Below are 26,285 nucleotides of genomic sequence, written 5' to 3'. Positions count from 1 at the left end.
ATGCAACTAGATATACGTTACTTCTTATGCTTCCCTCTCATAATTGATGTAGAATTCTGCATTTGTTGAAACGTCACAACAGAACTAGGCGTGTTTTCTGTTTATGTTAACGTCTGGTTCCGGAAAAACGCGGAAATTTTCTTTTGATACGTCAGAACCGTCTATATTTGACAGTTGGTCGTTGTGTAGGTGTGTGTTGGTGTATCGTTAAGAATTTGTCATGTTTAGTGATAAATAGTGTTTTTTAATACTTATTTTTATTATTGTTTAAGGTAAGTTTATAGACGTATATTACTGGGTAACTAATGATGCGAATTAAAATGACACTAAGATGAGGCATAACTTTTTTTGACCTTGGCTTTGTAAATAGTTGTTTTCGTATTGTATTGTAAAAATATTACATTTAGGTATATCTTGCATTATTTTGTTATTAAATAGTGTTTGACGTTAATATATTAGATAGAGTCATTAACTTTATAGCGACTTAAAAATGTTTAATTATTTAAATTTTTTTCCAGTTTTCAATATACTATTTTACTTCAGAATTTACTGTTAAAATTGGTTGTCATTTATCACAATAACTGTCTTGTTTGGATTACTGATTAAAATGCAGTCATGTTTACGTGTTGTGATTTCTACACTAATTAAATATTAATTTACGTTTATATCTAAAGAGAGATCCCGCGCAAATGGTTTTTAGATAATATTCATTGAAGTAGATTTTGCGTCAATTCTTTAATCAAGAGCTGCCCGTGAAATTTTTTTGTTTTATTGTGGATTTTGGTCTTATGATTCATTCGGTAAAGATTTTCGATTAAAATCTTACAAATTGATTGTATTTAGTTATTTTAAACTTTTTATGGATATTTTTCAAAAAATATTTACAAAAAAAAGTAAAAAAAACAAAATTATGGGTACGATAAATTAATTCTCTACTACCTTTTATTAGTTTTAAATACAATCAGATTTTTTTTTAATGTACACAAACACATCTGTAGGGTATATTGTAGTTGGGTTAAATCTACTATAAAACCTTTTAATATAGCGTGGGCGTCTGTTCTTTCTAAATAAATAAACAGCTCTTAAAACTGGGTCACCACTAGTCAATAAGGTGCATATACTGCCTTTTTATCAATACACCTGCAACCGATTATTCAGAAATAAACCAATAAAACATACATCAGTTTTAACCAGTTGGATAAGAAAGTATCAATACAAAATATCAGGATATTATTAGTCATTTATGTTTGGGAAGATAATGTTTCAACAATCAAGATTTTGTTAATTATAACTTTTTAGTACTTAATTTAGGGATGATGTTTTTACATTGTCGATTTACACTGGATAAGGTTACTGGTCACACTATTTTTCTATAAGAGCAACGTTTTTCAAAATATATCAACAAGGATCCTTATCTCTGTTGTTTAGCATTCATGTATTTGTGTCTAGATCAACAAACTCACATTGACATGGCACGTTTAAGATAAGAACTGATAATCGACACCAAAATAGATCCGGAACAAAGTAATTCAGTTCCAATAGATGTTCTTAGTTATTGACCACTAATATTCTCACTTGCCTTTCTGTATGTATTAATTTGTGTTCATGATATTCCCTATCAAATTTTTTTTTCAAAGTACTTGATATTTTTTCGATATATTTGCGATTGGTTTAAAATTGTATAAAATATTTAGTGACATCACATTAATCACTTACTTGCGTCATATATAACCTCTTACCGATAATTTGTACTGATACTTATATCGAAATATTAAAATATCCACGGTAGTTCAATATTGTGAGCAGGTAAGCATTATTTATGTGAAAAAATGGCTTCGGTAAACTTGAGTTTGACCTTTTCTGTTACAAAGCCTGAGTCTTTAATTATAGCTTCGATCAGCTCACAAAATTGATTATTTTCTTTTTTAAGTAATGTACATACATGGTTTAATATTTATGTGCGAACATTATTAATTTGCAGGTGTTCTAAATGCGAATTGTGATGGATCCAGAGCCTTTGGGCGTTCCGCCGCAGTTAGTGCATCCTAAAGAACTTATGAGATGGGGTGAGGCTCCTCCAGGACAGCATACAACGGTTTCCATTCCGACAGGAGTACATAAACCGATAAGTTCGTCGCCGTTTCCTTGTGACGACGAGATCAACAGAAAGATTATCTTATGGTACGAGGTTCTCTGCCCCAGCATCTTACTTTCGCATCATGTTTCTGTTTTTCTTGTAGGGAAGGCGATATCTCCACGCTGCAGGTAGACGCGGTGGTCAATTCTACTAATGAATCGATGAACGACGTCAATCCGATCAGCGAGAGTATTTTTAGACGTGCCGGGCCGGATCTGAGGGAGGAAATTAAAGTGGAGGTCAGGGGTAAGTCTTCCGTGGAGTTGAGCCTCGACAGTTTAATAGTTTCTTTATATTAAATAAATGTAGAATGTCGAACTGGTGAAGTTAAAGTGACCAGGGGCCATTCGTTACCAGCTAGGTATATAATTCACGCAGTTGGTCCTAAATACAATATTAAATACCAGACGGCTTCCGATAATATGCTTCATATGTGCTATAGGTGAGAATAACCGTCTCATATCAAATATTTCCTTGCTCGTTCACCATTTCATCAACAAATCATAACCCGACATCAATTTCCAGAAATATAGTCCAAAAAGCCAAGGAGTTGGGAGTGCGTTCGATAGCCATACCAGTGATCAATTCGGTTAAGAAAAATTACCCAGCGGATGAAGGTGCCCACGTTGCCTTGCGAACCGTACGGCGATTTCTGGAGAGGCACGGTACCGCTCTAGACACTGTGATATTCGTCGCTGACAAATTAGATTTAAGTATTTACGAAGTCCTGTTGCCTTTGTACTTTCCTCGGTCGAAACAAGAAGAAGACGTGGCTAGGTGATTGTATGATCTTGATAAAGCGTCGGCAACAACAACATTATTATTGCAGATATCAATTACCTAGTGACATAGGAGGTGCTGATGGGGAACCCGTCATGCCGGACAGACAAATTAGAATCATTGACAATCCACAACACGCACTACACGGTAAGGAACCATCGTTAGTTTTTCTAATATGTAAAAGGATCTGTTCGTAATGAGTTCTTCAACATTTATGGCTTAGAGTTTAGTTTAACATTTTATTAGCTCATCTAAAATTGATGTTAAATTTAAATTTTAACCAGTGATAATGATAATGTTGGCCAATGAAGATAATTTAATACCAATAAAATAACCAATATAATATCCAGTACATTGTCATCAAGGCTTTTGTTATATAAATTAATCTTCACAGAGTCGAAAAACAACAAGCATTTATCATCACCAATCATTCAGGCATATTTTCCTTTTTCCTTCAATTATTCATTCTTCATTTTCCTTATCCTTGAAAATCTGAGTGCATATTATCTTATTATTTCCCTTCCATATTTATTCCATCCTTACCAGTTGCTTTAAGATTGCTACCCATATCTATGCTTTCCTTTATTTCCCTTTGTCATAGGAAATAAAGAAAAACCTTTCCTTCTCCCATTTGTTTAATTTGTATTGTTTGTCCTCCTCAATCTTGTTTGGGTGATTAAGTGTTCCTCCTACATTTTACTTTATGCTCGTCCCCTTGGTCCATTATTTTGTCTTGTTTATTTTAAATTCCTGTTGTTCTGTGTTTGGATTCTTATCATTCTATATTTCCTATTAGTTCTACTAATCTCCTTTTCCCCTTTATTTTTATTCTACTGTATTCCTTGTTCTTTGCCTTATATTATTCATCATCTTTATCGTTATTACTGCTAATCAATTTCAGTGTTGAGGTACCACCATTAGTTTGTTTACAATGCAAATGGGCTTGTCCATAATACCTTTTTTATCTTTATGGTTCTAGAGTTTAAATTAATATTATATTAGCTCATCTGAGGTTAATATTAGCCAGTAATTATGATAACGTTGACCTACGTAGATAATTTAATTCTTGTCTCAAATTAACGTGACGAGATTAAGCTTCTTATGTTGTCTAACGTAATCCAGTACGTTTTCGTCAAGGCTTTTGTTACATAAATTAATCTTTACGATCAAAGAAAAAAAAAACAACGAACATTTATCCTTATTTGTAATTGTATTGATCCGTACCAAGGATGATTAACGAAGGATTTGAATTTTGTGAGTCGATCTGTGTTGTGCGTTAGAAAAACAAATATGCATTACGATATATATAAAAATGAAATTAAACACAATAAAACTTCGGATTCGTTCCGGATAGTATTTTGATGGGAAATGAATAATGCCTGTATTGTTAGCAGCTGATGATGAATCCCTATCCCTCTCTTCCCAGTTGGAAGTCGCCCTCGGTGATGCGGGAACGTTTGCTCAAATGCAGTCTGACCCAGACAGACAGCGTCTTCTGGGCGAGAGACCACTCAGCGATCCGTTGGCTGATATTATGCTGAGAGAAATTCAGCATCAAGAACGGTAAGTTTTTTAATGGACTTAATTTTTCGTTATTCGTTATCTGTATTTAACATCTGCTGTCGTCCTAGGTAATTATGGATTTGAATAGTGAGCTAATGTCGTCGTGTATTAGCTGTACTGCTTTTCCATTTATCCAGATGTAATCTATGTAATATCGATTTTACCATTATTGTTGAAACTAAGGGTATATATATGGGATTGTTTTCTCTAAGAATGTTGATATTTCGTGTGTGTGTATATACTTTTTTATTATTTAACGCTTCTACACTATTATCAATTGACGTATTGTTTATTGTTAATATTCATCATCAATATGTTAGAAGCAGTTATGGAATTACAGTGTCGTCACGTATTTTCCATTCAGATATAATCTATATCGTATTGATTTTACCTTTATTATTGGTAGAAATAAGGGGATATATATGGTATTATTTTTACCAAGGATAGTAGTAAATATATTGGGCACAGGTTATGATTTATTATTTAAATTAAAGCGTTGGTCTATATAGATGATATTTCATTATAATTATTTTAGTAATTGTATATGCACTTGGTAGCAATAAAAATATTAGTAGTCTCAGTAATCAACTGCTCTATTTCTTGAAGTATTCTTTCTTACTTCTGAAAAATATGTTAAAGGAAAATAACAAACATTCTGAAAGACAGAAAAAAGAAAAGTTATATGGGAATTGCATGACTTGTCATAACATTTAGGTTTAAGCAAGAATTACCAAAAATAAAAATTAAATGCCTTACTAGATCTACCTTAGGAATAGAAAAAAGCTAGTTACATTAGTATAATATATTAAAGAGAAAAGAAGATTCTAGATCTGCAAAAATTAGCGATAGAGTATAGTTGTAAAACATGGCTGTTAGTAAAAGAGGATGAGAATAGATTAGAAGTTTGGGAGAGGAAGATTTTAAGAATATTTAGAGGATGAAAGACAAGAAGGATGGTATATGAAGGTGTAAAACAAATCAAGAATGAGATGGTTGGATCATATTAGCCAATGTCAGAGTAGAGGAAGACCAAATAAGAGATGTTAGATGCAGCAACACAATAGGTGCTGATGTATGGAGAAAAGTTCTGATCAAGATTAAAGTAAAGAGTAGTTAGCGCAATTTATGTGATATACATTTTATTGGTCTGTAAAATACATCAGATATATTACAAAATCTCACAAAATTCAACACACTGAGGTCTATGAAGAACAACTAGTTGGATATTTAGGTCTTGTTCACTAAATAACAGGAGGAGATTGATTTGAGATTCTTGTCCTTTTCTGGGTGATAATTTAATTTATTAATTTATGCTGGACTCATTGCATATATCTCTGGACTATCTTGACTTTTTGTTGAGCGCAGATGTGCGTAAGTTTAAAGTTTTTACTGCCAATATTGGTTCTTAAGGAAGAAGACATTTTCCAACATCACTTTCATACAACATTTTCCATCTCAAATGGGATTTTGGGATTCTCCTAAAGATAAAAAAGTCTTTAAAAAAACCTTTATGCGTCTATACATTTGTTTAAGGTTTTAGGAACAAGCTACAAAAAACATAATAAGACACGCAAACATCTTATTGATATTTTCGTAATGGAGGCATTCACTGAGTGCTCTCTCAAGCCCAAAGAGAGTCTTGATTAAAGGTATGTGCTTAATGGTGAGAGATTGTAACAACTGGTGCATACTACTGTTTCTTCTCATCCAGAAGATGCACCAGTTCCTCTAGTCGAGGTTCATGTAAGGACCAGAGGAGTTCAGATGACCAATAGGATTGCTCACGATATATTCTACAGGAATGGAAGGCAGTAGGAGTTAGTGGTAGTAACAAACTTCTTTAGTTGAAAAATCTGATAGCCACGTATTATCAAATATTGACAAATGTTCTCCCGCTGTAATCAAATAATCCATTGTTAATTATTAGTGTTTATGATATGTTGTGCAAATAAGGAGTTATATTTATAAAATTTTTCTTACGAGTGTTGCTTGAGTTTTCGTTATATAACTGTGCGACTGATTTAAATTAAATTGAGTTAAATGTTTGTCATGTTTCTTGCGTCATTACATTTTTTGGTGGTATTGTATCTAAATTGTATTTCCACGTAAAAACCGTCGTTTAGCCCTTTAAACTGATTGGCTTAACCCCTTAATCCCGCCCGACGAAGGCTTATATTTTATTCAATCAATTCCGACGGGCACCCGGCCGCATTGTAAGAACTTCTCGAGGCCGGCTGTCACAGTCGGCCGCCGTAGTTTCCACGTGTACACACGGGCCCTTCCACAATAGGCGGTTTGCGCGGCTCCCTCTTCAGGTCGCGTTGCCGTTTTGTTCTTCGGCGTAGATAATTTCCGCTCCTCGGCTCTCGGAGAAGGAACAGGGAGATAGGAGAGAATATGACGGACGCAGTCGATGAAGACAATTATATTCCCGAGCGGATACCTCCGAATGTACCGTTCAAGAACGCTTTTTATGTGTGGATGAGGAAAGCAAGGTACTGATGTTGCACCAGCAAGTTTTAACAAGCTAATTAATGTTTTTTTTTCATTCCTTATTGGTATTGACACATTTTAGAATACCAAGTTCCGCCTTCTATCCTTTCTTGTATCGGTATAGTAGTTTGTAGTACCAATGAGTTTTATTAGATGAATTGATTGGGATACAAATCAATACTAACAATATTGCTGTTTTCCTTCCTTTTTTTATGGCACCACCAAGTTTTAGAACACCTAGAAGATTATTGTATTCACGATGTTTCATAGGAAAACTATTACTGTTTATAGTTAAGAACATTATTTATAGATTAATTATTGAGAGATTAATTGACTGATATTAACAAAATCAATATGATTCATAAGAACAATGTTGCTGTTCTGATTTCTTTTTTATGGCACTAGTAAGTTTTAGAAGACCGAGAGATGATTTATTTATTCAGTATTTCATAGGAAAATATTTCTGTTTTTTTCTATCGTGTTTTGTATTAGTACAGTTTTATTGTGATTCATAGGAATAATGTTGCTGTTTTCAATTCTTTTTTATAGCACTAGTGAGTTTTAGAAGACCGAGATATGAATTACTTATTTAGTATTTCATAGGAAACTATTACTGTTTTCCTTTTTCTATCATCTCGGCAGCTTTTTGTATGAATATAGTATTGATATGATTCATAAGAATAATCTTGTTGTTTTCAATTCGTTTTTATGGCACTAATTTTAGAACACCGAGTTATTCTTTCATTGTTTCATACGAACCTATTACTGTTTTCTGTTTTCTATCAGTTTTTGTATTAATATAGTATTAGTATGATTTCTAGGAACAATGTTGTATTTCTTTTTTTATACAGGTGTTACGTTTGGTGTTAAGTTTTATCGATTAAATTTCGCTTCATTTATTCGTTTTATTTAAAAATAGATTTAAAAAGAGCCGTATTACAACACTTTTTGTTACCTTTTTTTTATTTGAGTGCCTCCCTCATAAAATAACAACTTTTAAACAAAATTAAAATTCATTCTGTTCCAAGATATTTTCTTTCAACAGTAAGACAGGTGGTCTTCTAATTTCTGAACACCTTTTTCATGGATCGATTTGCCCTTGCTTTCAAAATGAGCTTCAACCTCGGCAGTTACTTGAGTCATTTGAACCGAACATCTTTTCCTGGAATATTATTTTGAGGTCTGCAAATGGGTTTCGCAAGATTATTTATTTTAGACTGTTTATGTGTATAAACTACACTGCTAGGTGAACTTACTGTTTTGAAATAGAGCAACATATTTGATGGTAAGGATTGTTGTATGATTAGAACTATCAGCTTCTTTCAAAGACACAAGGTGGCGTTGAAGCCACAGTTCTTCCTAAGAAGCCATGTAGGTCTGAAACGCTTCGAGAACACTTTGAGAAGATTTGGCAAAAACAATTGTTATACCGCAGTATTTAAACAACACTGTGTTCGATAAAAATTCACAAAGTAGCAATATTATTTGTACTGATATGTATCTTTGGTACGATTATTGAAAAAACCTACTAGTCTCTAAATCATGCGTTACTAGATGAATAAACACAAAATCCGTTAAAAAATGTGTTAATAGTAGAAAACAGTAGGTAAGATGTCACGTCACACATCACAAAAATTACTGAACCGCATGGAGAGCATCATGGAAAGTGTTTTGTAATGTTGTAAGATTTAAGGAAAGTTTTTGATGAAACTGTACATCTCGTCAATTACGTGAAGATTGTTCAAAAAAGCGTCCAAAGAAATTGATCGATATCTTTTAACACGCAACATTCTAACTGGATTATATAAACTTGGTGAGGAGCTAAAAGTTTTCCAAATGAGATAAAAATAATAATAATGAGATAATATCAACGAAACCACTACACTTTACAGGCAAAATTATTTTTATCAACAATTTTAATAAAAATTAGTTTTTTATGGATTTGAACATTTATTATCCACTTTTGAGTGGAAATAAAAAAGGTAATATCTGTACACGGCACCCAAAGTTCCTGTTATTTTACACCAACAGACTGACAGATTATTCTGCGCATTCAATTGAATTCAATGGAAGCTACCTCAATTTTTAAAATATGGGTGTTTAATAAGGTCGAGCAAATAATGACTGATTGATTGATTGATTGGGAGAACAAGTTTGACGCAAACGCCGATAAAAAATTACAAAACAAACAAAAATGCGCTCATTGACGCTGACTGAGGCTTTTCAATAATTGAAACTATTATATTAAATCGATATCTCTTTGTTAATTTACAGCCTGTATATACAAAAGCGCTATAATCGATAGCGCATACAATTTCAGGTGCTCTATATTTTACACTACCAGCGATGCTTTAGCGGAGTTTATTTATTATTAAATCGTCGGCTATTCTAGTTTCTGCGTCCAGTTGACAATGGCATCAGAGTAAATTTATCATATTTATTTGGTTAACAAATTATAAGTCGATTTTTTTTTGATAAAAGTTACAGAGATTTTATCCGTTCGCACTTATAAAATTTAATTCAAAAAATATAGGTTTTTACCCAACTAATATATCAGGACACTTCGTAATATTTCAATGTTATAGCCCGTCCAATAAAACAGTCAATACAAGTCATCGAAATTTATGACAGCACGTCGCTATGTTGCCGCATCAAGTTTTGCTTTTGGTTCACTTTTACCGGTTTGTAACCTCTAATTATTTATTATCACTAATGTTTTGATGAATTTTGCAAACATTTGGAATAACCATAATGGAATTTGATAAACTAATTCTCTTTTCTGCTCAATGTTTTCCTTTTAATTAATACAAATTTAGAAGGAAACAGCCCTCTGAGTTTAAAACGAATTTTACACTTTTACAAACTGCAATTGGCAATGTGTTCGATGTCATCTGTGACACGTATTGACTGTTTTATTGGATGGGCTATACGTTTCCCCGGAACACGTATAGTCTATCCAAAGCAGCAGTGAACTCACACCATCTCAATCTATGACGTCAAAACATCACAATGTTGCCCCATTTAACTTTGACATTTATTTTATTTTAGTTTTTATATATAACGATATTCTAATATTAATAAAATAATATGACATTTAGCTTATTTTAGTCTTGATATATAACACTATTCTAATATAAATAAAATAATGAAACAAAAATATTATAAAATATAATTTATTTTAATATTATAGTACATCTACAGTGTATCCAAAGTTGCTGTGAACATACGTCATCAAAATGTTTAATGTATTGCCTGCCGCAGTTTGTAAATTCGTTTTAGAATCAAACAATATTTTCCTTCTCATTTTATTCTAGTTAAAAAGAGACACAATGTGTCTTATACTTTCGAACACGTAAACGAATGATCCTGTCAAAGTCGTCCGGTTGTCAAAGGTACCCAAAATTCTTGACAACAATAGTGGTAAGAGGTTATAACTCTAACCTATAAACTATTGTGGCTGTATAATTAACTGTAGTTTTTAGATGTACCGTAATATTAAAATAAATGATATTTTTGTTTTATTATTTTATTTATATAGGAAATTTGTTATAAGTCAAAGACGTAATAAACTAAAATTCAGAGTTGATGCGGCAACATTTCACCGTTTTAACGTCATAAATTGAGATGATGTATGTTCATACCAACTTTGGATAGGAAATATAAATGTTATCAAATATAATTTATTTTAGGATTATAGCATATCTAATGCATATATTATCGAAGGACTTAAACTACAATTAATAAAAACATTTACAATAATTTGTAGGTTATAATTATTTTATTATATATTATTAGAGAACATATTTACCTTCTTATGCTTAGTTTTTGTCTCCTACGATTCTGTGTTTTTTATTTCAGTTTTCAGACAGCATTTATCTCTTTTTAACTGGAATAAAATGAGAAGGAAATATTGTGTGGTATTACAAGAAATTTACAAACTGCAATAAGCAATACATTATACATCTTGATGACGTAAGTTCGCTGCTACTTTGGATAGACTATAATCTTAATTATACAATTAAAACTCTATATTTTCCTTACTTTAAAATAACTTATTATTCGTAGTCCGCGTTAAAGTACCATATATATACGAAAAAAACGCAAAACTTATTTAAAATCTAACCAAAACGTGTCGTTTTCAATTTCGAATTACTTAAAACGTCATATTGTTGTACACTTTTTTCTTAAGTACTATATTCGGATAATACACGGAACTCAGTTGAAACCTAACCTTAATTCATCAAAAAACGTAGCACATGAAAAATGACACAATGACATTTATAGTTATTTTCTCAAATACGATTTTGGCGCTATGACAACGTTGTCAGGCCTTCGCTGCGACCGGATTTAACAAAACAACACCGAGACAAAAGGCAATCGCTCATGTGTTACTTGGTTTTAATTACATTCGATCAGTTACTCGTATTGTTTTTCAAGAATTCGTTTTTCCCACTGGCTGGGCGTCGTCGATAGAGTACACTGAAAATAGAAAGGGCGAACGGATATTGTTTTTCCACAGCCTGCCGAGATTATTCAGTACAAAGTTACGAACGATATCAACGAAAATAATCTCGTTAAAATTGACGCAGTTTAATTTAAGATGAGGCATAATTAAAGCGCAATAATAATTTTTTTGTTTGCACTTCGTTGCGTCATAACGAACCGTTAATTATTCTAAGTTTATTTTGTTTTATTACAGAGAGAAATTGTTGTTGATTATATTTACCATATGTCGTAATCTTTTTGGAGTTTTTTTTCGTGCTAGGTGTGAATATCCTTTATATATGTCGTACGCAACGTAAGTTCGCGGTTTCCTGTTGGTCCGTAGGGGTGGAATATCGAGTTGGCGGGGAGAAAGTTCGACGTCACGCACTATATTTCGTGATTTATTAAAATAATTTACAACCGGGCAATTGCTACGTTGAAATCTTAATCTCCCGAATTATATTTGTCAGATTTTCGACAATAAAAGCATCGGGAGATGCTATTGTGCTTGTCGTAAGTCAGTCGTCGTGACTAGCAGCTTGAACAGAAATGGAAGCGTCGTCGACCAACATCTTAGCTAGCCTGGCTAGCTTCTTCGGTCTCAGTACATCGGAGGCCCAAATACAATTCGAAGAAGACAGGTATTAGAGAGTAATTAATTTTAGAGAAAGTAATTTTAGTATTAGAATATCTCGCATATTTTCTCGGGTTAATTTGTTCGTTAATGTCCAATTAATTCTTTTAGATTGTTTTATCGGAATTATAAAGCATACGAAATTATAATCCGGATTTTTAACGTTGAGTGAAATCATGGACTTCTAAAATTAATATAGAATATCTAGAGTAGTAAAAATGTTGGCAAGCAAGGCAAAGAGTTAGTCTTAGTTTTGAGCTCTTCTTCAAAATAATAATCCCATAAGAGAAATATTTCGACTATCTATTTATAGTCCGTTGAATAAAACCATTTACTCTGAGTTTTAGTTCTTTTTGGCTCTGATATATTCTAATCTAAATAAAATAATGAAAAAAAATTAACATGCATATATTATCGAAGGACTTAAAACTATAATTCGTACACAGTTATATAACTTAGGATTGTATTTTATTACATTTACATTGAACTATTTTCCATACCACCTATGAGGTAAAGTTCTAGGCGCGTTTTTTATGTTGTGGTGGTCCCCTGGAGGCTTAATCCACCTAATTGACAATTGTAGATCCAAGTAATGTATTTTACATTCATTAGAGAGCATATTTATACTTTACGTCTAGTTCTTGTTTCCTTCGTTGCAGTGTTTCCTTATCAAGTAATTTTGATATCACTTAGTTTGCTTCTGTTACATGTGTATATTCTTCTTGGTAAAATTAGATTAAAGCATTGTATTTCCCTAAATGCATTTGTCATATCTGCAGTTTTGAAAATTGTCAGCATTTAATCATAATACCACATTCAGAGAATTTTATTCAAATGAATAACTAGCTGTTGATCTCCAGTCTATCTAACATTGGTTTACCATTCCATTCGATTGTCAATCTTGTACAATGTGTCTGGCCGAGTACATCAAAACCGAAGGTGTTATTAACCATTCCTGTTCCCAGCATGAAGAACAATATAACTATTATATATAATATAACTTTTGTTATCTTAACACTATTTTCATCATCTATTCATCAGTGACCCAATGTGTCATTCTGAAATATCCATGTCTCATCTAAATACAGAAATTGAAATAAGACTTGATTTTGTTATATGATTTTAAAAATTATATTCTTTTAAATACAATGTTTGGACCTCTTCTTTACACCATTTAAACCCTACATTACCTAAGAGTGTATGAAGGGATATTCTACATCCCTCGAAGAGTTGCATATCTCTTAAGCTTTCTATGGATGCTTTGCCGACTAACAATTTTCTCTGAAATAATTGTAATTTTTTTTATATTGAAACAACTACTCACTGTTTTTATACATTTCATATATTGGACCTCTGATGAAGGAACCATCCTTTTTGAAACGAAAACATTGTCCAATTCTAAAACGAATTTACAAATTGCAGCAGGCAATATATTAAACATCTTGATGATCTGAGTTCACTGTTATTTTGAATAGACTATCATTACATAGTATAAAACAAAGTCGCCTTTTCTCTCCCTATATCCCTATGTGCGCTTAAATCTTTAAAACTACGCAACGGATTTTGATGCGGTTTTTTTCAATAGATAGAGTGATTCAAGAGGAAGGTTTATATGTATAATACATGCATAATATACTAAGGCAACATTGCTAATTTTAGAGGTTTCTAACGTGATGTCGTAAATTAACCTATTTTTTAGGCTTATTTAGCAATTAGCAAAAACGCTGCCTAACCCTACGAGTTAGATCAAATTAATGTACTACAGTATTGTACACCATAAAAAGGTCTACAAAAAAGTCCGCGATGGTATATGTTTATCTTTTAGGGATAACCCACATTAACCATTTTTATTGTTTACTTTTTACGTGAGAAAATGGCTTATTTACGAAGCTATTTTAAGCAATACGGCATTAATCCTTATCGAATTAAGTACCTTAAATACAGTGTGTTCCTTACAGCATGTAAATTAAACAAATATTTTCGGAGATATTACAAATTTAAAATTTGCGTTTAAAAATGTGTAATGTAATAAAAATTGTATGAATTTAGATATTCCAAAGATAGCAGGAAATCTTCATAATAAGTATAGGGGAAGAGGAATTGTTTTACTCCAAATTTAATGCGTGCAGGCCAAGGGCAGTAATGAATGAACCAAAAATACTGGATCGATTTTAATCATGTTTTCATTGAGTGACATAGGCATATATATTTTATGCCCGTGCAAAGTCGGAGCGGGCCGCTATGTTTTTATATACAACGTTCATATTTTTTCTGTAGTCTATTTAATTTAGTATCAGCATTGCACCCGTGCGAAGCCGGGGCGGGTCGCTAGTATATAATATATAAGACTTCCTTCATGTGTCACTGAAATTCTAAGTGTTTGGATTGATTTTGATGAATGTTTTTGTGAATTCGAAAAATGATTGTGAATACACACGGACACGGTAGGTGGCGCTGCGAGAGTGTTCGAGGTTTTTTATTATTTTAAAAGTATTTTTCAATATGATCTTATATATCACAACAAAATCATAAATTATTTTATCCAAACAATATGCCATGTTTCGATATGACAGCGTCTGTTGTGTATATATATCGAAATTAATGTTCGTTAGGTTTTAATTAATTCGTACGCTTTGTTTTATCGAAGTTATTTGGATTTTGTGACGTCATACATAATATGAGCTATATTAACGTTTATGATTTTTAAGGGGTTTATGGTTATTGCTTTGGGATTAGTGTCGGTAATTTTCGTTTATTTGCTCGCGTTGCTGCTTTGTTTTTGTTGCAATAACCCGACGGTGTAATTTCGTGTTATTGATACCGCTTTGTTTCATTTAAAAATTCGAAACTGGAAATCTACGTCAGTGCAGCGCTCGTTTGTGGATAAACTGAGACGAAGACGAAGCCTGTAAGTTTGTTTCGCGACAACATTCGTATGTTACCAGAAAGATGGCGCAGAGCCGCAAAAAGTCGTTTCTTATTTTTTATAAGAAATAAATTTGCTGATAAATTTATACAATGTCACTTCTCTAGTAGATAATCAAAAGTGTGCAAAAATCAACAAGTTCCGAGACTAATTAATAAAATAACAACTTTGGGTAAATCTTCTAAGGTCTTTAACTTTAACAGTGTGGTAACCAGTCTAGTGGTCTTCTAATTTTTTAAATATCTTTTTCCTATGACGTCTTTGCGTTTACTTCTTTATTTGAGCCAAATCTCTTTTCCTGTAACGGTCGTTTGAGGTCTGTAGACCAAATCTATAGGAAGGTAAAACAATTTAAAGAGCTTTTTGACTATCGATTTGTTGTACGATGCATTGTTTCAAAATTAACAAAAGTGGTTTCACTAGAACGATTATAACTGTTAATTTAAACGCTAGATTGCCATGAAATTTGACTATTAGGTTTGTTTAAGAAAGGTTAGGCGTATTCAATCACGCTAGGTCAACCTCCGAACTTACTACATGTCATCTAATGTAAAGAAAATGCAACCGAAATATGGAGATATCTACCAAAGGAACTGTACAAAACGCAAGGATAAGATATGTTTATAAATTGCCTTCGTTATTCTTTTAACAACGTCTTAACATCATCATATATATGAAAACTGAAATAGCCAAACTCAATCTTTCGGGCCTTACAACTCTATTCGAAATTAAATGTTATTCCCTGATAGAAATGCTTCGTTTTTATTTATTTTTAACGTGCAAAAGGAGCAAAATTCGCTTCTAAATTTACACAAAGAGAGAAATTAGAATATGAGGTAAATTACCCCCTTGAAATTATGGAATTGATAAAAGAAAGACGAAAAGCCCAAAGGGTATGGCACAGAACCAAAAATGCTGTAGAAAAAATAATATTTAATAGAATCAGTAATCATACAAATCACAAGATTAAAGCATATAAACAGAATTGCTTCGTAAATATGTAAATGAATTGAATTTAGCCCGAAAGCGGACAAAGATTACTCGCTATGGAAAACAACTCGGAGATTTAAAAGACCAATTATTAGAGTACCGTCTATTAAGAATGATCGAAATTAATGGGTTCGACGTAACAGTGAAAAAAGCTGAATTATTCGCAGACCGTTTAGCTAACGCATTCCAACCGAATGATATAGAATCTACAATAGATATAAAGCCTGTTTATCAGCCCTATGTAATTGTAAATCTGATTTCTCCATTGAAGTTGCTACAAATAATAACCTCGATCCTAAAAATGTCTGACAAAGAAGTAGAACAAGTTGAATATTACACAACAGCATCATCATAAGTTTACATATTGTATTAAATGCTGGTCTTTATTTATAAGAATTTTCCTCCCATTTTTTCTTTGTCTTTAATGTATACTTTTTGTAATTAGTTACCCAAACATATAAAATACTATTATCATATTAACTATCGTGGCCGGGATAAAGGTTTTCAAAGAGAAACCTCCGAAATCATAATATGAAACGGAACGAAAAGCGCTGCACGTGCGCTCGAAATATCCCACAGCGAATTCTTTGTTTGGTTTTTTCGGTTTGTAGTTTCGCGAACGCAGGCTTAGATTTAAATCCCGAACAATTACGATTTCACCGCCGCAATTGCTCGATAGTAAATCGCGGAAGAAATCCCGGCGATTTTTCTATGTGGCTCGGAACTTTCTCTCGCACACAGACCATCACCCTCGAATGAATAATTCATGTTGTGCATACACACGGCGATTTTATTAAATATAATTTTCAATTTCAGTTGGCTTTCTTTGAGGAAAAACCAAAATGGTCAATACGCAATAACATTTTTAATCTACAATCAAATAACAGGTCAATTGAGTCCCCAGCCTGACACATAGATGGCGCTACTAGAATTAAATCCGTATGTTTTTTAGTTAGCCCTAATCCTCAAAAGATGCGTGTATACATTTGACAATTGTCAGATTATTAGTTTGTGAATTATAGCATTTTGAGTGAAGCAACTTTTGTTATTGTGAAAAAAAATGATAAAAAGGAATTTCGCGTGTTGATAAAATATTGCTTTTTGAAGGGAAAAATTACAGTTGAAGCAAAAGCTTGGTTTGATGCCGAGTTTCCGGACACTGCCCCAGAAAATCAACAATCAAGGATTGGTATACTAAGTTTAGACGTGGTGAAATGAGCATCGAAGACGGTGAACGCAGTGGACGCCCAAAAGAGGTTGTTACCGACGAAAACATTTTTAAAAATCCAAAAAATGATTTGAATGACCGTAAATTGAAATTGCATGAAATCTAAGACACTCTAAAGATATCAACTGAACGTGTACATCATATCATTCACGAATATTTAGGTATGAGAAATCTCTGTGCAAAGTGGGCGCCTCGCGAGCTAACTTTTAACCAAAAACAACGACGATTCGGAGCACTGTTTGAAGAGGATCAAGCGTAATAAATCCGAGTTTTTGCGTCGATATGTGACAATGGATGAAACATGGCACCATCATTTCACTCCGAAATCCAATCGACCGAGTGAACTGCACACGATAAACCCCCTCCAAAGCGTGGGAAAACGTAACAGTCGGCTGGCAAGGTTATGGCGTCTGTATTTTGGGATGGGCATGGAATAATTATCATTGACTCTCTTGAAAAAAAAAAGGACCATGAACAGCGACTATTACATAGCGTTGGACCGTTTAAAGGACGAAATCGCCGAAGAACGCCGCATTTGAAGTGCTGCTTCACCAAGACAATGCACCGTGTCACAAGTCAGTGAAAACGATGGCAAAAATCCATGAAGGGGGCTTCGAATTGCGTCCTCATCCACCGTATTCTCCAGATCTGGCCCCAAGCGACTATTTTGAACAAACTGAGGCCTATTTTGAAGCAAAAGACAAATCGTACTACAAAAATGGTATCGAAAAGTTGGAGGGTCGCTATAATCAATGTATGGTACCTTCGAATGGAATTATGTTGAATAAAAAAACTAATTTTGCCAAAAAAATGTGTTTTACTATGGTAGACCGGGGACTTTTCAGTTGACCTGTTAGGTCTCAGCACTTTGGTTTTTGGTGCACTCTGATTTCGGAGTGCAAAAAGCGCCGGGAAACAAAGACGGCGTCGGCCGTCCGCCTTCGCGGTGCTTCTACCACCGCCGCGTCTCATCGTCGAGGCGACGCGGAATTTTCGCGCTCAGTCAGTCAGTCGGCCCGTCACTTGTTGCCGCGAACGTGCAGTCGCGAACGGAGGCCGTGGAAAATGTCTGTCGACGCTCCCCCATCTCCCACCGTCCTATCCAGCGTGGCCAGTTTCCTAGGCCTCAACACCGTCGAGGTCAGCGTGCAATTCGAGGAAGACAGGTAACCGCAGCTTGTGTCTCGACCTTTTCTTTATCGAGTTCCGTTTCCCGCGAGCAAATCCGCTTTCCTCGAGTTTATTTTTAACGGCGAAACGCGTCACGATACGGGAAACTCGGGATTATTTGGTTAGTGGGAATGTGCTAGGAGACCGATTCCGTTTTTACGTCTAATGCTATTAACGGTGCATCTATTTTTGTTCCTTAAAAATCGTTTATTTTCATTAATGATTGAATACGAAACATCAAAAGTTTCATTGAAAAACGTTTGGAAAGATATTGTTCAAAAACATAGACGAAATAAATCCGGTAAAATTCATCCAACGCAATTTTTTTTTGGCAAGTCATACAGTGAGAAAAACTTTTTAGTGAACTTGAATCAATCTCAAAGACTTGTGAATGAATGGTTTGGCCGTGTCAACCAACCTACATTCCGTCAAATTACTCTTAATTCCGGAAGTTCTAAATATATAAAAATTAATCAATTTTCGTAGCATGTAAAATTCGATCAAACATTGGAGTTAGAATTTGCATTATCCTTTTTTCTTCCGTGAAAAAATTATGTGAAATTAATTCGTCTTATGGCTAAAAAATATTACAGTTTAGTGCAAGGCCAATTTCTGAAGATGATGAATTTCAGATCGATAATCTTACGCATTAATAGATGGGAGGCGTCTGAATATATAAAACCTACAATCTATCACATTTAATTTGTCAGTGTCCAGACTATTTTAGTCCATGGCATCTAACATTTCGATCAATAAAAGAGTTAGTCCGATACTTACTAATCAAGAACTAAATAATCTTAAGACGTATTGTGTTCTACTCTTACCACTGAATTGAAGTGGTACCCATTTATCTTGTTCAATGCGAAACGGACTCTTGAAGATTTTAATCAAGGTATTATTTGATTATCAAAACTAACTGTAGGCGTGCTTCATTCTCCAACTTTTTTTTACTAGTTTTAAACCTGTAAAATCAAAATATTGTGTAATTACAGTATCTTCCACGAATACATTTTTAATTTTACATTTGGCTTTCATTGCTCCCAACTTATTTTAAATTTTCAAGCTAAACTTAATATATTTCTAATAAGTGATGAGCTTTTGTTGACAAAATTCTATGCAGGTTCAATATAAGCGAGATTAATCACATTTATTTGATTCAGCACATTATCAGTACAGATAACATTCATATAGAATAAATGTACCACTCATTGTGTTAATTGAATAACTAAAATATTAGTAATACATTAAGTTCATTGTAATAATCATTCAAATACTAGGTATGTCAAAAGAAAGCTTATATTTATTTAATCTTCTGCCTTGAAATTCATTCCTTCTTCTGAAAATGAAGCCAATTCCGTTTTTACGCTTAGTGCTATTAACCGTGCATTTATCTGTTTTTTCCTTAAAATTCGTCTATTTTCATTAACGATTAAAAACGAAACATCAAAAGTTTCATCAAAAAGCGCTTTGAAAAAATATTATTTAAAAAAATAGGCGAAATAAATAATAATCACATGGAGAAAAGTATGGACTGTACGCGGTAAAACTCATCCAACGCGATTTTTTCGACGGGTCATGAAGTGAGAAACACTTTTGGTGAACTTGAATCAATTTCAGAATTGTGGGCTTGTGAATTAATGGTTTGGTCGTGCGGAAAAGTGCAAAACTGCACCAAACTGTTACAAGAACTACTCATTACATGTTTACGGATTTACCAAGCTCTATTCATTTTGCGGACCTTCCAAAGATATAACAATTAATCCCTCCTCATAGCACGTAAAATATTATCAATAATAGGCGTTAGATTGTTGATTAAATAATTTTCATTTGTAAACGCATTATTATGTTTTCGCCGTTGATAAATTGATATGAATCTCAATTAACTCATGATTAGGATGTATCACAGATAATACGTTTCAGATTGATAAACTTGCAAATTAATAGATGGGAGACGTGTTAGTATACAAAGTCCATAATATATTACATCCATCAAAGTGTCAAGACTAATTTAGTCCATTTTCATGGCATTTAATATTTCCATCAATAAATGAGTTACTTCGATACTTACTCATCAAGTTCTAAATAATTGTAAGACGTATTGTGTTCAACTCTCATCGCTGTATTGATGTGGTACCCATTTATATTGTTGTTCAATGCAAAACCAACTATAGGCTTGCTTTGTCCCCAACTTTTTATTACCAGTTTTGAACCTGTAAAACCAATATCTCTGTCATTACAGTATATTCTCAGAATATATTTTTAATTTTACATTTGGCTTTCATTGATCCCAACTTATTTTTAAATTTTCAGACCAAACTTGATATATTTATAATAAGTGATGAACTCTTGTTGACGCGGATATATATATATATATATATATATATATATATATATATATATATATATATATATATATATATATATATATATATATATAAGATATTTCGATACAAGCGAGATTATCTACATTTATTTGCATCAGTACATTATCAATTCAGATAACGTTCATCTAGAATAAACGAAACACTCATATTGTTAATTAATAAAATAACTAAAATATTAGTAATGCATTTCATTTAATAGTCAGTCAAATACTGGAAATCTCAAAAAAAGTTTATATTTATTTTTAGTCTTCTGTCTTGAAATTCATTCCTGCTTCTGAAAATGCGCCAAAAGTCATGGCAAAATTGCCGTGATTAGTATCGTCAATAATTATAAAAATCGTGGAAAGTGGTAATCAGTTGGTGCAAGAATACCTCAAGATACCAAGAGTATTAATTCTACTAGAGGTATTACTAATTTTCATCTTAATGGAGACGTGCGTGCATTTTTTCGCTACTTATGAATATATTTATTTAAACTAATAACTACTTAAATTACCAACAATACAAGCTCTGCAATAAACCAGTCAACATTTATGACGCCAGCACGTCGCAGTTACTGCATTAAATTTGACTTTTGGTTAGTCACTAATTATTATCACTAATGTTTTCAAGAATTTTGTATACATTTCGCAATATAGCCCACCAACCAACCCAATTCGAATTTTTTAGACCGCGTTCTATCGTCCTTCCAATAAAATAGTCGATGGACACCATCAAAATGTATAATGCAACGCTGCCGCATCAATTTTAAGTTTTCGTTTATTTTGATTTTGACAACACAATACTAATGTAAATAAAATTTAACAATATATATTTTAACATTATAGTACATCTAATGCATATTTATTGAATGACTTAAATTACAGTTAAATTAAACACAATAGTTTGTAAGTTAGAGTTGTTTTATTATATTTACATTGATATATGACAACGGTATCGACCAATACCAACACAAATCGAATTTTATAAATCGATTTGGTTACATGTTCGGACGCATCAAAATTCATTATATTTCTTTTTAACTAGATTATTGCTAATTATTAAAATGAGAAAGAAAAATGCTCCGGGTTTAAAAGAGATAAACTGCGTTTGGCAATATCTTCGACAGTGTTGATGACGTGCATTAACTAGAGTAAAATAATAAGGAAAAACTACAATTATGTATTGGACCTCATCTATGATGTAATTAGAAACTAAATGTAAATAGTAGAAACAGTACGCTCCCTTGTATGATATTGTGGATAGATATGAATAGATAAACTCATTTGGCATGACTGACGTGGATCTTCTTGTTACTTCACAAGTGGCACAAACCGTACAACTCTCTTGTTGACCTATTATACCTTGTCAACACGGTTAACTCATTTCTCTACCCTAGTACTTTTGCGAGAGGACTTGTGTTGGTTATTCTTTGCTTCGTTGCTACTTACATAGCGACCCATCTGGGTACTGTGATATTTCGTCATTTGCATTGGTTACAGCGAAGACGGCCATGTCGCTGCCTTTGTTAACATAGTTACATATGTACTTTATCAACTTCACAGAGTTACAACATTCCACATTGATGTGAGTCTCAAAAGCCTTGGATAATATTGGCGAGTATGGCACGATCCAACGATTGTCTACATCAACATTTTGTCCTCTTACCTTCGCAGCTATCGATCGCCCATTGTGTGCAACTGATCGCCAACGATACAATGGGTATTCATCATTTCCCGTTATGGTTTCAGCAATCAGGTCTATTGGGTATCGCTTGGAACACTTGCCGTCAACCGTACAGGGTGAATTGTAGTTGAAAACTCTGCAAGGTCCATGTATCATATGTTTGGTAACTACTGCATGGAATGTTGGGTCAAATGTGGGAAAGTGAACATGCAATTGTCCTGTATAATATGTGTAGCGCCAAATGATGTCATCTGGAAACAGCTGTTATATTTCTGAATGTTGGGCGGGAAGTGTTTAGAATCATTTCCAATCCTAGAAACTAAAGAGGGTAAAGGATCAGGTGGTGAGACCAATTGTGGCAATTTTACTTTGCCTCCAGCACAACATAATCCAGTGGATTCACCACTGTATTTTAACGCCTTGCAATATTTACAAATTATTGTCATTTCCCCAGTTGCCACATCATAGTGGAATGCAGCTCGTTCCAGGATCACAGGAGCACTGTATCTACGGAATCGCTCAATTTCATTATGTCGTGCTCGCTGTTGTTGTGTTTGATGTGCATTGCATTCTAAGCCTACCTACTTCATTGTCACTCTCTAAAGAACGCAATTCTGACATAGCAATACGACTATTTTCTTGATCTGTCTCTCTCTGGTCATCAATGTGGTTAGCATGTGAGGTAGCTCTTCGCACATTTGATTGACTGCGACGACCTAAGCCAGGTCGTCTTCTCCTCGGCATCGTAAATTGTAATTAATCAAAGTGAGAAAAGTTCTCGCGTACTTAGCAATAAAGTGTCACTATCACAAAAAATCAACAAAAAAAGAGCACATAATATGAAATGTCACTATCACAAAGGATCACCGAAGTTAAGAAAGTTCTCGCGCACGTAGATTGTCAGATTCGATCCTCGACATCAAAGAAAAAACAAAATTGTTGTTTTTATTTAATTTCGAGCATTTTCATATTTATTCACCTTTTAAATCTTCCCAGGACTTCCACAAATAATGCAAGACCAAAATTATTCAAATCGGTCCAGCCGTTCTCGAGTTTTAGCGAGACTAACGAACAGCGATTCATTTATATATATATATATATATATATATATATATATATATATATATATATATATATATATATATATATATATATATAAGTATTTCTGTAGAAGTTTAGTACATGCATTTTCGTTTCCTTTGTCTATAATTCTTCCTAGAATAGACTTGAATAGATACTCCTTTGAATAGACTCTAATAACTAAACTCAGTAAGTATACATTAATACTCTAAATGACCAAAACGCCCCAAACTATTAGCTACAGACGTAAATAAGTCGAATTGCTGGTACTGGAATACAATTAATCTGAAATAAAAGCATCAGAAACCCCTGCATTTGCCTAGTGATCTTATGAGCTGTGATGCTAGCACGAGGAATTATTGACTTTTTTTTAAAAGAGTTTTTGATTGAAGTTTACATTTGGACGAAATTATTTTTAAGAGATAATGTCAGGAACTTGTTACTTTGCTAATTAAATGTTTCGATAGACTTCACTTGTTTAAATCTATTCCCCATTAAATATAAATCTTTTTTGAGATATAATATTTGTTGCAGATATGAAAAATTGTTAAGGCGCGCCCGCAGCGAAGATCTAACGGAGGTCTCCGGTATAGGATGTCTATATCAGAGCGGTGTCGATCGACTCGGTAGACCCGTGGTGGTATTCGTCGGAAAATGGTTTCCTTTCAGCAAAATTAACTTGGACAAGGTAAGATCGCGTGTCCGTCCGGCATCCGTCATTATGTAAATTACTATTCTCCTGAGAAAAACAACAATTTAACTTTGTCGGAAATTAAAAAAACAAATACTGTTTTGCAGGCCTTGTTATATTTAATCTACTTGCTGGACCCGATCGTGAAAGGCGACTACGTAATTGCCTACTTCCATACCCTCACATCAAGCAGTAACTATCCATCGTTCACGTGGCTTAGAGAGGTGTACAATGTGTTACCGTATAAATACAAGAAGAACTTGAAAGCGTTCTATGTCGTACATCCCACGTTCTGGACAAAGGTTAGTATTTGTTATTATATTTTCAGTAAAACTCCAAATGCTCCGAGTTTGTTGTTCATTTTAGATGATGACCTGGTGGTTCACGACCTTTATGGCTCCAGCAATAAAACAGAAAGTCCATAGTCTACCGGGAGTGGAGTACCTCTACTCTGTTATGTCACCCGATCAGCTGGAGATACCCGCCTTCATTACAGAGTATGACATGACTGTAAGTTGTTATCAAACAATATCTAATCAACGTCGACACCACTAACTTTGTTCTTTCAGATCAACGGGATTAGATACTTTCAACCAGGAGCTCCCACATAAACCAGCTTTGTGTCACAGCTCAGATATAATCCTCATCCCTCTCTAAAAAAAACTAATATAGTATTATTGATTACACAGGTGATAAGTCGCAATATTTTACTAAAAAAGAAAATATATACTTATATGAGAATTAAAAAAAAACAACAACCAAGTCTAAAGCTAGTGGTTACGTTTTTAAGTGTGCCAACGTTATTTCAGCTAAAACAATGAAGGAGCTACATATTTTTAAATAATAATAATAATGAAAAAAATAATTTACCTGAGATATTTTTATCATCAATTATTCGGTGTCCGTGTACGCGTGTCTGCGAGTATATGCGAGCGTGTTCCGAGTGGATGGTTGCGCTTGAGGCATTGTTGAAGCATCGCAAAGAAAAAAGTAAAATGAAATAGAAGCGGCCTTAAATTACGAAATGCCCTGTGAAATCCGACTCACACTCCATTAACTACGCGAAACAAGGCTATTTCGGGTTAAGACCCTTTCTCTTGCTTCTGGTTCTCTTCAGAACAGACTGTCAAGTTTATATTTAACACCGTCTCTTCCTCCCCACCAACCGGCAATCAAGGCAACGCTGTAAACTTGATGGTTGTCGAATCATCACGGGATCCCGCTCGGACGGGACAGTCCCTACGTATCCTTACAGGGTTGTTGAGTCTTATATTAAACGCACTGTACATTTAGTGACTCTTCACACTTTCGACGTAAACCCCCCTCCTCCTACACTCACACACCTTTTCGAGATTTTTGGATGTGCATTTTCGATATATCGGAAATCTATAGCTCCGCGAGCCTTAATCGTTTTTGTTTTTAATAAAATTGTTATTATATGGATACATTCCTTTTTTATATAAGGGCTTTTTACCACCAGGTGGTTAGTACGGTATTGTTAACAGTTTATAGATACGTTTTACGGTTATAGGGCTGCGGTATCAGGGTTTTTCATGGGGCGAGCGCGAGAAACGTCGCCCGGTGAGACGGGCGGCGTCTTCCCCCCGCGCCCCGAAAAGAAACAATCAGCGAGATACCTCATTAGTAATTATTTTCGACAAACGCGCGGGCCGTCGCAAATACCGAGTTGTTCGGCCATTTTGCAACGTCTCGCGCGTGATTTGTTTGTCTAGTGCAAAATTCGGCTTTAAAAAAAATCGTAGACATTAAGATATTTTAATTTGTTTGTAGATTATACTGATTTTATATAAGAGTTGTTGATTAACACAATTTAACGTTTAATTTTTCATGTACTATTAACGGTGGTTCATAGATGAAAATATATTTTTGAGGATCACCCGATGTTATATATATTTTAATAATTTTATTACAGATATGTGAACAGAATCAATCCTTGAGATATATTGTTATCGCAAATAAATAATATTATTGAATAAATTGTTTTGGGTTTTATTTGCTCCCCTGATTATATCTTCAATGTTATTAAAAAATAAAACAA

General features: G+C 33.7%; 1 protein-coding gene across 6 annotated transcripts; it reads left to right on the top strand.

Annotated features, from left to right (window-relative positions):
- The first annotated feature begins 57 nt into the window (after nucleotides 1-57).
- Nucleotides 58-26,224, top strand: Gdap2 (ganglioside induced differentiation associated protein 2). Of its 6 annotated transcripts, none has more exons than XM_076397714.1 (11): nucleotides 58-272; nucleotides 1,982-2,181; nucleotides 2,241-2,383; nucleotides 2,447-2,579; nucleotides 2,663-2,914; nucleotides 2,967-3,064; nucleotides 4,312-4,480; nucleotides 24,070-24,223; nucleotides 24,334-24,528; nucleotides 24,593-24,736; nucleotides 24,796-26,224. In XM_076397714.1, exons 2-11 carry the CDS (start codon nucleotides 1,991-1,993, stop codon nucleotides 24,835-24,837), a joined length of 1,521 nt encoding a protein of 506 aa, XP_076253829.1. In that variant the 5' UTR covers nucleotides 58-272; nucleotides 1,982-1,990; the 3' UTR covers nucleotides 24,838-26,224. The 6 variants fall into 6 exon arrangements, with proteins under 6 accessions (XP_076253829.1, XP_076253823.1, XP_076253838.1 ...); XM_076397708.1 differs by having other exon boundaries at nucleotides 4,309-4,480; XM_076397723.1 differs by lacking the exon at nucleotides 58-272 and adding an exon at nucleotides 1,430-1,806.
- The last annotated feature ends 61 nt before the right edge of the window (nucleotides 26,225-26,285 follow it).

This window comes from Rhynchophorus ferrugineus, unplaced genomic scaffold (assembly GCF_030347505.1).
Source record: "Rhynchophorus ferrugineus isolate W39M unplaced genomic scaffold, kcgeb_rfMv2 rfM1, whole genome shotgun sequence".
NCBI classification, from domain to species: domain Eukaryota; kingdom Metazoa; phylum Arthropoda; class Insecta; order Coleoptera; family Curculionidae; genus Rhynchophorus; species Rhynchophorus ferrugineus.
The sequence above is the reverse complement of the archived record's forward strand: the minus strand, read 5'-3'. Positions and strand labels throughout refer to the sequence as shown.